The sequence below is a fragment of the Mastomys coucha genome, unplaced genomic scaffold (genome assembly GCF_008632895.1).
Source record: "Mastomys coucha isolate ucsf_1 unplaced genomic scaffold, UCSF_Mcou_1 pScaffold4, whole genome shotgun sequence".
Taxonomy (NCBI): Eukaryota; Metazoa; Chordata; class Mammalia; order Rodentia; family Muridae; genus Mastomys; species Mastomys coucha.
This window is the reverse complement of record NW_022196910.1, coordinates 21576733-21591306: the sequence shown is the minus strand read 5'-3', so window position 1 is coordinate 21591306 and position 14574 is coordinate 21576733. Positions and strand designations below refer to the sequence as shown.

The 14574-nt window shown below is 39.9% G+C and overlaps 1 protein-coding gene across 6 annotated transcripts in view; it reads left to right on the top strand.

Annotated features, from left to right (window-relative positions):
- Window positions 1–14574, top strand: part of Vezt (vezatin, adherens junctions transmembrane protein) — a 66003-nt gene that overhangs the window by 33040 nt on the left and 18389 nt on the right. For 4 of the 6 annotated variants that reach the window (XM_031349441.1, XM_031349442.1, XM_031349445.1 and 1 more), the window contains 4 exons: window positions 3029–3201; window positions 6419–6694; window positions 10026–10163; window positions 12679–12826. In XM_031349441.1, coding sequence (XP_031205301.1) covers window positions 3029–3201; window positions 6419–6694; window positions 10026–10163; window positions 12679–12826 — 735 coding nt within the window. Of the gene's footprint in view, window positions 1–3028; window positions 3202–6418; window positions 6695–10013; window positions 10164–12678; window positions 12827–14574 lie in introns of all 6 variants that reach the window. The other 2 variants (XM_031349440.1, XM_031349443.1) reach the window with 1 other exon arrangement.

Below are 14574 nucleotides of genomic sequence, written 5' to 3'. Positions count from 1 at the left end.
AAAAAAAAAAAAAAAGAAAGCAGTCATTTACAAAGCCTTCACATTTTGATTGGATACACCAAACCATGTCTTAAGATTTGATCTATTTATCAGTGAGAAAAAACTAAGGAGTAGACAGCTTGGCCTGATAACTTATTAAGTGAATTGTCCAAGAATGTTCTTTTAGCAAGGGAATGATAGAGGGAAGATTTGAACCCAGAGCTCCTGAGTCCAAAGCTTGTGCTCTTTCCAGTAAAGCACACTGCTTCTCTAGTTTGAGCATTAATGCCTTTCTTAAAAAATAGTACTACTCTGTTACCATCACATCAGCCTAGCAGTCACTTCCGCATTGTGTCTGCAGTTTAGCCCTAACCAGCTTTGCCTGTCCATAGTTTTATCCAAGAATCCAGTGTTTCAACTCCTTTATCCTTGGGGTTGTATTTCTAGTAACAAGTTGGTAACTGTTACTGGGTAAGTTTGGTAAGTTTTATGTTGTATTTGGGCAGTTGGGGTTTCTGGGTTTATTTATTTGTTTGTTTTGTCTCCTGATTTATTTCATCTGTGGTCACATAATATTTTCTGTAGAAACTTGTCTTCATACTTTGCAGATGTCAGTTATTTAATCCAGTGAAATAGGTACTGCTATTACCCCTCTGCAGATGAGGGAAGTGGCCCTGACGTGGTATTAACTTGCTTAAGTTATACAGCCAAGATCCAGGCCTGGGTACTTAGGTCTTGGTTCTCAGGCTTCTTGAAAATTGAGCCAGTTGACCTGGGATTCCACCAGCAGTGCAGAGCTCCCAGGTATACCAATGACCAATGGGTGCTAAGTGATAGTTAGCTAAAAATAAGTTCTGTTGTGCTGGAAAACAGTAGGCTTCCTATAAATACCATTAATATACTATATATTTCAAAAAAACTAAGAGGATTTTAGAACTTTTTATTATATAGAAATGATAAATATTTGAGAAGATAAATATGTTTTTCGAGACAGGGTTTCTCTGTGTAGCCCTGGCTGTCTTGGAACTCACTCTGTAGACCAGGCTGGCCTCGAACTCAGAAATCTGCCTGCCTCTGCCTCCCAAGTGCTAGGATTAAAGGCATGCGCCACTACTGCCTGGCTGAAGATAAATATATTTAACCTGATGTAAGTGTCCCATAGTATATATGTACCAAAACTTACATGGTACCCCGTTAATATAATTTTATGTTGTTTTGTTTTACTTTGCTTCTGTTTTTGTTTTGCTTTGTAGCCCAGGATTACTTTGTAGCCCAGGATAGCTCACTAAATAGTCTACCCTCTTCTGAGATAAGTGGCTATCCTCTTCTTCCAGCTGCCCAGTTGCTGAGATTACAAGCATAAGTTACCATGCCCTGCTTAATTTTAAGTTCTTGTGTTTTACTTCAACAAACAAGGGGAATAAAGATGGCTCATGGGGTAAAGGCACTTGCTGTGAAGCCTGATGATCTGACGTTGAACCTAGGATCCACACAGTGAAAGGAAACAGTGACCTCCTATGGACTGTCCTCTGATCTCCATGTGTACCCACACACACACTCTAAATTCAAAACTAATACATTTAATTTAAAATGTGTAAGTTAACAAAAAAAAAAATAACTACCAAAGACTAAAGCTTTGAAATGAGAATTCTGAAAAGCTGCTCAGTCTCCCTCAGTGCACATCACAGGCTACTGTGAGGGCTAACCTACTATTCAAACACTGCAGGCTAAGTGAGAGCTAGCCTGCTGTTCAAACACTGCGGGCTGCTGTGAGAGCTAGCCTGCTGTTCAAACACTGCAGGCTAAGTGAGAGCTAGCCTGCTGTCCAAACACTGCAGGCTAAGTGAGAGCTAGCCTGCTGTTCAAACACTGCAGGCTAAGTGAGAGCTAGCCTGCTGTTCAAACACTGCAGGCTGCTGTGAGAGCTAGCCTGCTGTTCAGAGGCCACTGCCTCATCTCTCGCCCTCTGCCCTGCTGGACGGCAAAGTCCACTCTCACGAATTAGAAAGACTTCTTCCAGACACTCTGCTCAGTTCTGTTCATGCTTAAAGCTAGCTCAGCTTTTCCCTCTTTTTCTCTGACTTGAAATTTAGTGCTCCTATGTCAGTTTTATAACTGCCTCTGTACCCTGATACACACTATTATTGTAATCATTTACTTTCATAGACACTCACAGGCTAGGGTGTGCCTCTGTGGCAGAGCACTTACTTGCCTGGCATGTCTGAGGCATGCATGGTCTTCAACACTAATGAAGGAAGAGACTTGTAAGTCTTGTTCACTTGTTGTCTTCAGTGTCTGAGTATCCATTTTTAGAAAGCCCTGATCCCTCTGATAAAGTGTGTTAGTTACATTTCTATTGCTGTCACGGAATCATGGCCAAGGCAGCTTATTAAAGAAAGCATTTATTTTGTCTTATGGTTTTAGAGGGTTAATGTCCATGCTAGGTCTCACTCTTGTAACTGTCAGGCAGGAAACAGCACAGTGAAAATGGCCCAAGTGTTTGGAAACCTCAAAGCACATCTCAGTTACACACCTCATTGAACAAATTTACACCTCCTCCTTCTTTCCAGCCAGTTCCACTGACTAGGGACCAAGTATTCAAATGTGAGCATATGGGGGCCGTTCTCATTCCAATCACCACACTGGCTCAGTTGTTAAAGTATCCAGAGTCCGCATCTTTTGTATTATATTTTCTATGTATATTATATTTCACTTATATACCAGTAATTTAACTAGAATTTATTCTCTTTATTTATTTAGTCTATTTATAAATAGATTAGGTTTATTATTCTGTAATTTTTATATCTCACTACTATAAATTTATTTTTCATATTTCATAGCTTAATAATGTCCACATCAATCTTTATTGTTTTATATTTACAGTGAAAAATAAAACCACACCTGTCACACTGAGGAGAAATTGGATTGTTGTTTCTTCTTGGATTCTACTTTGAAAATAAATACCTATAGCTGGAACTATACCAAACTTAGCATTTAATGAAGTATTACATATGTATTAATACTCCTCATCCTGTGTTTTGATTGCAAGGACACCGGATTTCGACTGGACTCACTGCATACCATCCTGCAACAGGAAGTCCTTCTACAAGAGGATGTGGAGCTGATTGAGCTGCTTGACCCCAGCATCCTGTCTGCAGGGCAACCTCATCAGGAAAATGGACACCTTCCAACACTCTGCTCCCTGGCAACCCCTAATATTTGGTACTGTCCAGAAAACATTTCTCTTTTGACAGCCTACAAATACTGTGTCGTCAGAAGAAATCTATTATAATATTCTCTGTTGTCAAGGCCTTATAAATATTCCATGGTTCTGTTTAGAATTACAACAAATATAGTGGTACACCAGACATAAAAGAAAATAAAAAAAAGTGCTGGAAAATAGTTATTATGTATTTATCCAACTCAGAAAATTAGTTCTGTATTTAGCAACTCAACACTTAAAGATAAATTGCTCAAAGTATCAATACAGTGATGCAGTGTACATGTCAGCCCCAGCCAGGTAATATCATAACTGTGTTACAGAGATGCTGAAGGTTGAGAGATGGAGAAAAAGCATCGAGTACTGATATAATGGCTGAGAAGAGATCAGAACTGATAACTAATAACTTGAACTATTCTAAAGCTTACTTGGGAAGCTGAGGCCGGAGGATCATAGGGTCCCAGGAGTTAGGGACCACCAGCCAGGGCACTACTGCAAAGACCTTGTCTCAAAAGAAAAAAACAGAGTCAAATAAAACTCCTGGAACCTTTCAGCTACTGGAAAATGGATCTAATGCAAAAGTCCTAGATCATAGTCTGTCTAAAATAGACTTTTCAAAAAGGAAATAACAAATACTGAACGATTTTATATATAACCATACATGTATGGAATTGTGATATCCTTCTCCTATGCATTTATCATGTTTGACAGAGAAAAGAAGAATGAGTCTAGAAATGTACAAAGTTACTGCTCATATAGTTCAGGTTCCATAAGAAGCTATACTAACTGGCCTGTGTTCTGAGTTTCTTTCCTGTCACAATGTCCTGGATAACCAAGTCTGTTTCTAAGCCAGCAGTCACTGAAATAGCATCATGAGGAAATAAACATTTTTTTCCCTTTAAAAGTAGAAACATTTGCCTGGTATAGTGATGTATACCTAGAATAGTCTAGGCTACTAAGATGCTTGCTTAAGCTCAAGCATTCAAGACAATTCTGGACAACACAGTAAAGACCTTGTCTCCAAAAGACCCACAAAAATATATATTTATATGCATATTATATAATAAATTAATTTAAAGATGTGCAAAGAATGAACTGTAGATGTTAAGCATTTATGGGGCTGGAGAGAAAGCTCATTTCCTAAATGTTTGCCATGTGAGTTCAAACCCAGAACTCACAACACTTTTTTAAAATACCTGGTATGGTAGCATATGCTTGTGATACCAGTGTTGAGGAGGCAAGGACAGGAGGTTTCTGGGTCTCACTGGACAGCCCAAATACAAAATGGGCTGCTTGTGAGGATGCTTGCCTGTAATCTGAGCATTCGGGAGTCAGAGTCAGGTGGATCTCTCTGAGTTTGAGGCAAGCTTGGTCTAGAGAGCATGTACCAGGCCAGCTAGGGCTATACAGAGAGACCTTGTCTCAGAAAAACACAAGAGTGATGAATGACAATAAAACCAAAGTGGGTAGCACCGGAAGAGTAGCACTTAAAGTTGACCTCTGGCCACCCATGCATACACACAGAAATGTGCACATGCAGATTTTAAATATTAGCCACAATGGTGTTTAATTCATAAAGGTGGTTGGCTGAGCAATTCTGAGATTTTGTAAATGCTTTTCTAGTTTGCTGTTGTCTTCATTACTGTTCTATTGCTGAGGAGACACCATGACCAGGGCAACTTATAAAAAATGGTATTTAGTTGGGGCCTTGCTTACAGTTTTAGAGGGTTAGTTTATGATGATCATGGCCAGAAATAGACAGGCATGAGGCAGGAGCAGTAGCAGAGAGCTTTACATCCTGACCCATGGGCAGCAGACATGAGAAAGAGAAACTTCAAAGCCTACCCCCAGTGTCATTCTTCCTCCAACAAGGTCACGCCCACTTCAATAAAGCCATGCTTCCTAAAAATTCTTCTCAAACAGTTCCACTCCCTAGTGACTAACCATTCAAATGTATGAGCCTATGTGGGCCATTCTCAAGCAAACCACCGCAGCTGTTAATGATATAAAAGTAAACGATGCTATTTTAATTTCTGGTTTTACCAGAACTGTAAATTGTCTTTAAAAGTAATGGATTCCTAGAGAAGTTAGGGCTAACATGTATTAAGAAGCATTCTCCAAACTCAGACTGGGAGATAGTTCCATGAGAAGCGTGCTTGCCACACAAGCATTGGTGCCTGAATTCAGATACCTAGCACCCACATAAATGTCTAAAACCTAGGTGTGCTGGTATGCATCTGCCCTCATAGTATGCCAGAAGAGAAAAGCAGACCCTGAGACCAGGGTGACCAGATGCTATAGTCAAGATAATGGGCTTTAGGTTCCAAGAAAAGACTGTTTAAAAAATAAGATGGAGAATGATGGGGGAACATAGGCACATGCCACACGCAAACATTGTCACATGACTTTGAGTATGACACTAACTCCCAAGTATAGTTGATGCTATTTATACATGTCCTTAGGTATAGTACCTCGTGTATATATACTTATGTGTATACAGTTCACCAAAGTTTTCACTGCTTAAAAGATGTATCTTTAACCCACTAGATTCGTAATCAACAAAAATAAAAATCTTATGCATACTTTTATTTCCATTAATGAAGTGCAGAAATGCAAGCAAGATTTGCCTGTTTCATGATGTATGGCAAGAATGTTTTTTCAAGTTAGTGATGATTATTAAATTGGATGACTTCAGTTACCAACTATGGTTTATTATTGCTGTTTTGACTTTGATCTTTTTGAGACAAGGTTTTATTCTGTAGCCTACATATATTCAGCCTCCTAAGTACTTAGATTGTGGGCATGCACCATCATGCCTTCAAGTAAGGCATAGAACGGCTTCTCTGTAGGATAGGTTTTTGTGCAAATGGCTTTAGGCAAAAAAACCCTAAATAGCTCTGAGATACTGTTTTTACTTTTAAATCTATAAAATTGTATTTTAATCTATAATTTACATATTAGATACTATACTTTCTAAAACAGTTGTAGAAGACACTTCTTTCCAATGTCCTTTACCTAAGTTCACCAGCTGAAACTTTAATACCTAGGCAGCAGCATCTCATGTGCTAGATGTTTAAAACTATCCCACATCTCCCTATTGCATGTCACATTTCCACAGTATTGCAATGTTCACAAAGAAGCTAGCACTTTGCTTTAATCAGCTGAATTCTATTATTGCTTTCTCGTCTGATGGCTTTTTCTTGGTTTCTGTGTCCATAGGGATGCCTCGATGCTGTTTGCCTTCATTAGTTTGCTCATCATGTTCCCCACGTGGTGGGGTGTGTCTTCCTGGCTGGTATGGGGAATAATTCTATTTCTTTACTTGCTCATACGAGTTTTGAAATTATGGAGGACAGCCAAACTGCAAATGACTCTGAAAAAATATAGGGTCCGTTTGGAAGACATGGCAGCCAATAGCCGAGCCTTCACTAACCTTGTGAGAAAATCACTGCGTCTCATCCAAGAAACTGAAGTCATTTCCAGGGGATTTACTCTGTGAGTTAATTTCTCACTTTATTTTTTAAAGGATACGGCTCTGCTATTTACTTTAAGGTGAATGTCATCAGTCTTTATTTTTGTGTTACAGTTATAGTACAGAGAGAGAGTCATTATATACTAGATGGGGGACAGTAGGGCTTTGCTTATCTTCTTGGATTCATGTTTTATGAAAAATGTTTTGCAAATCATAGTTGCTTTGGCCTATTGCTGTGTGACTGAGATGGTGTCACTGTGTAACACTAATGCAATGGAAACCACGTTTGCTTTATTTGTTCCCTATCAGAAGACCTCACTGCCCAGTTTATATTGTAGATGTACCTGACATGAACTCACTTTAAAATGTAAGCATACATTAATAACACCCCCTGGCTGACCATTAGCGGCTGATGTTGCACGTTCCTATGGGAAACTAAATATTGAGCAGTCTAGCTGTCAAACTTATGCTGCAGGGTATATACTAAATACTTCCTGAAAGGGGAATGCAGGGTTAGGGCGATAGCTCAACAGCAGGTAAAAACACTTGTGCAAGCATGAGGACTTGGTTTCACATCCCCAGAACCTGTAAAAAAAAAAAAAAAAAAAAAAAAAAAAAAAGCCAGGCATGGCCACATGATGGAGCTGTAACCCCAGGGCTATAGAGGAGTGGGGTCAGAAATGTTGTTGAGACTTATTGACCACTGGTTCTAGATTCCATGATAGAACTTGTCTCAAGAGAAGAGTGTCATGAAAGTGCAGAGCATATGGCCTGAGTACACTGGCATCTATACCTATATAAATATATACATGTACATACACCACATAGCACATATAGAGGATGGGGGTTACACTCTTTAGGGACAAGCTATGTTCCATATGCTGTGCTAATCATTTTTGCATACAATTCAATTATTCAGTTATTCATATCCATCACCTCTGACTTTAGAAACCCATTTTCAGTACACTAGGCTACCTACTAAACATTCACAGAAGGCAGTTAGTCTGTAGTATATTTCATAATTTATTAAAATATTTTAAAAATATTTTGATTAGCACACATCAAGTCTATAGTAAGTTTTGCTTTGACATCCTCATGCATGTACATGATATATTTCAATCATGTTGACCCCGTGACTTCTCTTGTCCCCCTCTCGCTATGAAATGTTTTTTTCTGTTGCTATTTATATGTGGGAAAATAAGTATGCAGTGAACAGCTCCTGCTTTAAACTAGCTGCAGTGGGAATGCAGTGAAGACTGGGAGGGAGGTACCACCTGGAGGCTTTGCTGCACTCACTCTGCTCTGCCCTGTGTTTGTGCTTCCTCTTACCAGAAAAGCTCTGTCTGGAAAATCAGAGTGGAGAAGTGGAGGGATGTGTAGGAGTCATCATCTCCATCTGCTCCTTAGAACAATCCTGAGAGGATAGATGAGTGTCTTTGTTAGGCTTCTGTCGCTGTGAAGAGTCACCATGACCAAGGCCACTCTTATAAAGGAAATTGTTTAACTGGGGCTGGTTTACAGTTCAGAGGTTCAGTCCGTTAGTGTCATGGCTAGAAGCATGGTGACACAGGAGCAGACATGGTACTGAAGAAGGAGCTGAGAGTTCTACATATTGACTCTCAGGCAGCAGAAGTAACTGCCACACTAGGCCTAGGTTGAGCTTCTGAGAATTCAAAGACCACCCCCAGTAACACATCTCCTCCTACAAAGCCACGCCCACTCCAGCAAGGCCACACCTCCTAACAGTACCACTCCCTATGGTCCTGTGGCAGTGATTTTTACTCAAACCACCACAGTGGCATTGAAGAATGTTATGCCTTCTGCTGCTGGGTACAAAGCAAAACAATCCTGTGTAAATTGATTTTGTTCTTCCAATAGGTTAGATTCAATTTCTACCAGTAGATAGCAAATTTTAAGTTGTTTGTCAAAATTTAAAAACTAAAAGGTTACACTTAAATTAAGTAATATCTCCTTCTCGTTGTTGACTTACACAGCATCTTATTGAGAGGCCTGAGTGATGAGTGGCTATGAGCCCAAGCAATGCTTAGACATGTATACAAGATGCTGGGACTTGTCAGCTTTCTGACTTTTACCCATATCATGGACTTAACATGAAAAGGTAAAGTAGGCCATTAAGCACGATTCACCCTGGTTATGCTCTTGTACTGTACGGTGGCCAGTGGAGAAAGAGAATTGGAACACGTAACCTCAGTGTGTCCATCTAATTGGAGAGTGGTGAGAAAAGTCATGAGGGATAATCAACCTTGCTTCCCAGTGTCTTAGAGATATTTCAGTCTGTAAGATTGATTCAGCAGAGCACAAACTCTGCGGCTTCACATTGAAACCAGGAGTGGTCTGCTTCTGCCTCCCTCATTCCTTTCTGGCAAATGATTTAACCTTTCTTTTCCCATGTTCCCTTACTTAAAATTAAGCCTGTCCATCTCTTTTAGTTTGGTTTTACATTGTAAAAATTCTACTTCAATATCTGTTATATAGATGTGTGGTTTTATGAAGAAGACTTACAAATGATGACAGTTTTGTCTTGCTATTGGAGGAGGTTACTAAATAGAATAACTGGCAGCATTTAACCCTGCTTACGCTCAATCATAAAGCAACACATTTCAACACGTGCCACTCTTGCAAATGCTTTCTACTGGCCTAAGGAAAGCCCGTGAACTGTGAGAGTGTGAGCAGTGGCCCGGCACACAGTAACCCGTACTTTGCCTTTCTGTTTGCATCCCCTGTTGGCCACTGGTCCTGCTACCTCTCTGCGTCCCTCCTTCACTGTGGTAGGTAAGTGCCAGTGGCAACAGGTGGGTAACAAACTTTACCCTACGCTTCTGAATGTACAGAACGTATTCATATGCAGTCGTTAATTGCTACATTCATATGCAGTCATTAATTGCTCCGTACATGCGACCAAACAAGTGATTCATGAACATGATGTAAATGCATAGTAAGCATGAGGAAGCCCTTCATGCTGCCTGTTGGCACTGGCTTTGAAGCCTGTAAAGTAGTTCTACTGTAGTGTATTTTAGCAGGTAGAGTATCGTTATGTAGAAATCTATATGTTTTACTTAAACATTCCTCATTTCTATCTCAAATAAAATTTTCTCTATATTTGACTAAATATTCCTTGAAAATTTACACTTTTCAGTTGTTGCTCTTTGTTTCATTTGTGTGTTCTAGTGGCTTTGTATGTATCAAAAGAAAGGAGGGGATACAATGTAAGATACTTAGAATTTTAAGAAAGAAATTGTTTCTAAGTGTAATAGAATTGTGGATTTAGGAAACACAAACTTTAGGACACCTGTACAGTTGTATCACATTTTACTTTTCAAGTTTGCTTGACAGGGTCAGTGCTGCTTGCTCATTTAATAAGGCTGCACAGCATCCCAGCCAGCATCTCATCGGCCTTCGGAAAGCCGTCTACAGGACTGTAAGAGCCAACTTTCAAGCCGCAAGGCTAGCTACCCTGTACATGCTGAAACAATATCCTTTTGTCTCTGTATGAAGCTAACAGTGTTTCCGACTCCCTGAATGACATGTCACGCTTGCATCTGAGAGAGAACTATGCACTGAGATTGACGAGTCCAATTCTAAGTTTCTCTTCACCTCTGTTTTAAAGCTGGAAGTGCATTATAGGGGAATGAGAGCACCAGGAAGAGATTCTGCCTGTGGACGAGTCATTACAACAGGGGAAGCTTCTCAAAAGCTTTGTCTTCACTGGTCTAAAGAAAGAGGTCACAGAGCTTGGCTTTGTTAGATGAGACTCTTTAAGAAAATGAGAAAATGTGGCAAATGTGTCCTGACATGGCAATGACCTGGCAACAGAAAATCCTTCCCCTTTCAAAAACACACTAGCGCTGCATTGCCTAAGTTCAAATTTTGGCTGTATCACTTTTTTACTGATAGGTGACTAATTAATTTAAGCTAATTTCCTCTTCTCTGCTTTAATGTCTTCATCTTTAAAATGGCAGTGATCCCATACTTAGTAAATTAACATTTGTAAATATGTTAAACTATGGGTAAATAGAAAATTAAAAAACTAGTCAGCACCTTCTTCAGTTTGCTGGGTACTGATCAATGTAATGTTTAGTGTTTACGTGCACCATATGTTTTAGCAAAGATGCAAAGAGAAAACAATTTAATTCTCATAAAGAACTTGCCTGTCTACTTTCTCCTCTGCTTAAAATGTCTGCCACTATGAGTCAAATACTCGTCCAGGTGTTAAAGAGACAAAGCACAAACATGAACTACCACTTCTGAGGACTTTTGAATGTGATCAGTAAATAAGCCAGCATTCACAATGCAATAAAAATGCTCAGGGAGTCTTCCATCATAGTAGGACAGCACACTTGACCTAATAGGATTAAGGAAGGCTTTCACATGAACTGGCCCACCAAGAATGAGTAGAAATTGATCCTGAGAATATGAGTCTGTATTACAGATAGCAAGAATCAAAAGGACATGGGAAGAGCTAGGCACAGTGGCACAAACCTTTAAGCCCAGCTGAGGCAGGTAGATCTCTGAGTTCAAAGTCAGCCTGGTCCACAAACTGAGACAGCCACACAGAGAAGCCCTCTATGGAACAAACAAACAAATGACGAGAATATAGAAAGAACAGATTTGATAGTGGCTTAGAACTCCATCTACGTAGGTAATCATTCAGTGAGTTTTTCTTGAACACAAACACAGTACTAGGCAATGTGCTCGTCACTAGCACATTGTTATATGCATAGATACAATCTCTGCTCCATGGAACATAAATTCAGAGTAGAGAGAATGAGAGAAATTGCTTACACCAGTCAAGCTTTTCAATACTGAGGACCTAGCAGTGAAAAAGGGAAGCCAATCTTGTTCCAGTAACGCTTACTTTCTAATAGATGTAATGATAAAAAATGGACAGTTAAGATTTGAAGATATGTCAGGCAGTGGTGGCACATGCCTTTAATCCCAGCACTGGGATGACAGAGGTAGGCGGATCTTGAGTTTGAGGCCAGCCTGGTCTACAGCATGAATTCATGTAGCATGTAGTCAGAGCTACACAGAGAAATCCTGTCTCAGAAAAAAAAAAAAAAAGAAAAGAAAAAAGAGGGGGAAAATGTTTTGCTTCATATACTTAAAAATGAAGAAAGTAATATGGAATTTGAGGATTTTGATACAGATTCTCTAGACTTTGACCATATCTAGATGAACAGAGCACCTAAGACATAGTGTCCATGCACAGAGCTCCTGGTAGATTAACTCATATGTGAGCTCTCTTGCCACACTGAGGGATTCCCACTGACAAAGAACAAACTGTTTAAAACCAGAAGAGATTGCACAGAAAATAAGATATCCGAGAAGCTGGATACACACACACACACACACACACACACACACACACAAATTATGACACAGGAATAAATTCAGAATAAATGCAAATAAAAGGATTTTTAAGGTATGTGTATAATACTATCAAAAAGCAATTAAAGAGGGAAAATAATGATTGCTACTGATATGTCCATGAGATAATGAAGATAATGAAGATGGGTCAGTGAAACAAGCTAGAGCTGGCAGGTGCTACCTTCAGTCTCGGAAATGTTGGGCTGAGGGATTTGAGAGGCAAAGGGAAGTACTTGTACACAGAGGGGCCCTGAGCTACTACATAGCAAAGGCCATTATACAGCTTTAAAAGGAAGTTTTCCAAGTCAACAGTGTTGTAGCTATTGTTGACCTGCTTGTCTGGTTGTACATCTTTACTGCTTTCAGAACAGCAAGGGGTTTATGGAATACACTGAAGAGGGCAGTGGGCTAGGCCTACTTGAACAACTTAAATAAGACACTTTATTCAGAGTACCTGGAATGTTATATCAGTGTTAGACCTTGCTATTCATTTCTTTAAAATAATAGATACAAAACTTCAATCTGTGCTCAAAATTAGTAAATATAATTTTGGGGTACTTTTGGCTACATTAAATGTGCTAATGAAGAGGTGCTGTTGACCGCCTTAACCTAATTTAACCTACCCCCTGAACTCTGAGAGTGACAATGTTACCAACTACATCTGTGTGGTACCTTTTAAGGAGCTGGGGCTTGGACTCAGTGAAGACCAGATCTCAGAAGAGGAAGCTCGTAACCTAACAGACGGCTTCAGCCTGCCAGCCTTGAAGGTAACCAGCCCTCTTAGAAGGAAGGAGAGGAGTGCGCATGACTGAGTGTTCACATGGACACAAGCCGGGCTCCTGTTCCCCTTCCGTGCCGCCAAACGCCACGTGCTTTAAGTGTCATGACACTGGCTTTAAGAGCTGATAGATCATACAAATCAGTGAAGACGTCTGTGTATTTTGGTGTCAATGTTCTTAGTTTGAAACACCAGAGAGTATGTTTAGAAATAAGTGGATTACTTGACAGGAAGCCCTAATGAGTTTGTTTCAACAAACCTGGGTAACACACTTAATATGTATATCTTCCTTTATAAAATCCCCACAATTTTTTCTTTATACCTTAGGAAATAATTTTCTCACTAGGAGCAGCCACATGGAAGAATATAATTGACAATATAAAAGTTAAATTTCAAACATCAAATTCTATATACTTTAAGTATAATAAAGAAAACTAGAATAACTTCATTTCTTTCTGTATGAAGAATACTAAGGTAACTAAAGCTTACAAGGGTAGGAGTTGGGCTTGATGACAGAGTATGCACCCTCATCTGTATCAGGCCCTTGGTTCCATCCCAGCACCGCAAATGCAGTCAAGCAGACAAAAAGAACAAACAGAAGACAAACTGGTCATTCTCAGAGCAGAACAAAACAGCCAATGCAGGAGACCTTTTCATTGTACTCTTGAAAAAAATACAAATAAAGATACCAAGTGTTCTACAAAGGAAGCTGATTATTATCAGCTTCATTATCAATGATATTATCAGTGATAACTTTATTATCAATAAAGATTCAAGAACTCAAATACAGATGGTGACAGCATACAGTTGACAAATGAGTTAAAGTCTTCACAAAGGTGGATACCTGTAACCCAGAAATTTCACTTTTAATAACTAATGAGGATGAATCCGATACATCAAGAGTATGCTAAAAGCAAATTACAGTTCAGCCCTGGAGCATCAGTAGTGACTTACACTGAAACACTTCATGAACTGCTTTCTTGTTGGTCTTGTTGGGGGGGGGGGTGTTTGTTTTGTAGGTTTAGTTTGGGTTTTGTGAAAATGTATTTCTCTGCTGTATGCCCCTGGCTGTCCTGGAAATCTGTAGAATGTGCTGTTCTCGAATTCAGAGATCTACCTGCCTCTGCCTCCCAAGTGCTGGGATTAAAGGTGTGCGACACCACTCCCTGGCTGTGGCCATAGAAACATTAAAGAGAACAAATAATGGGGGAAACAAGGCAAGTCATAAAAACAATGCAGCCTCTGGTCATCCCGGCACTCAGGAGGCTGGTGCGGGAGCCCAGTTGGAGGCAGCCTGATTGCATGCATAGCATGATCATGTTTAGCAGTCAGTTTCTAGGGAGTTATTAGGAAGCCAGTCCAGATGCCTTATATTCCCTTTGTATTTAGTGGGCTCCATGGAGATAGCAGGTTCTCTTTCAAACTGTCCTTGATAACATGCAGATCATTTCTGATGTTGACAGCACTTACCAAAATACATTTTATGTTGAGATGTGTATTTTTTTCTATCTTTATATAGTACTTTTTGTCTTTTATTTATTTACATTTCAAATGCTGCCCCCTTCCCAGTCCACCATCTAAGAGTTCTTTACCCCATCCTCCTCCCTTGCCTCTGAAAGAGTACCCTTCCCACCCACCTACTTATCTACCCCCAGACCACCCCCTCCCTCGCATCCCCTTTCCCTGGGGCATCAAGTCTCTACAGGAGCATCCTCTCCCACTGAGGCCAGACAAGGC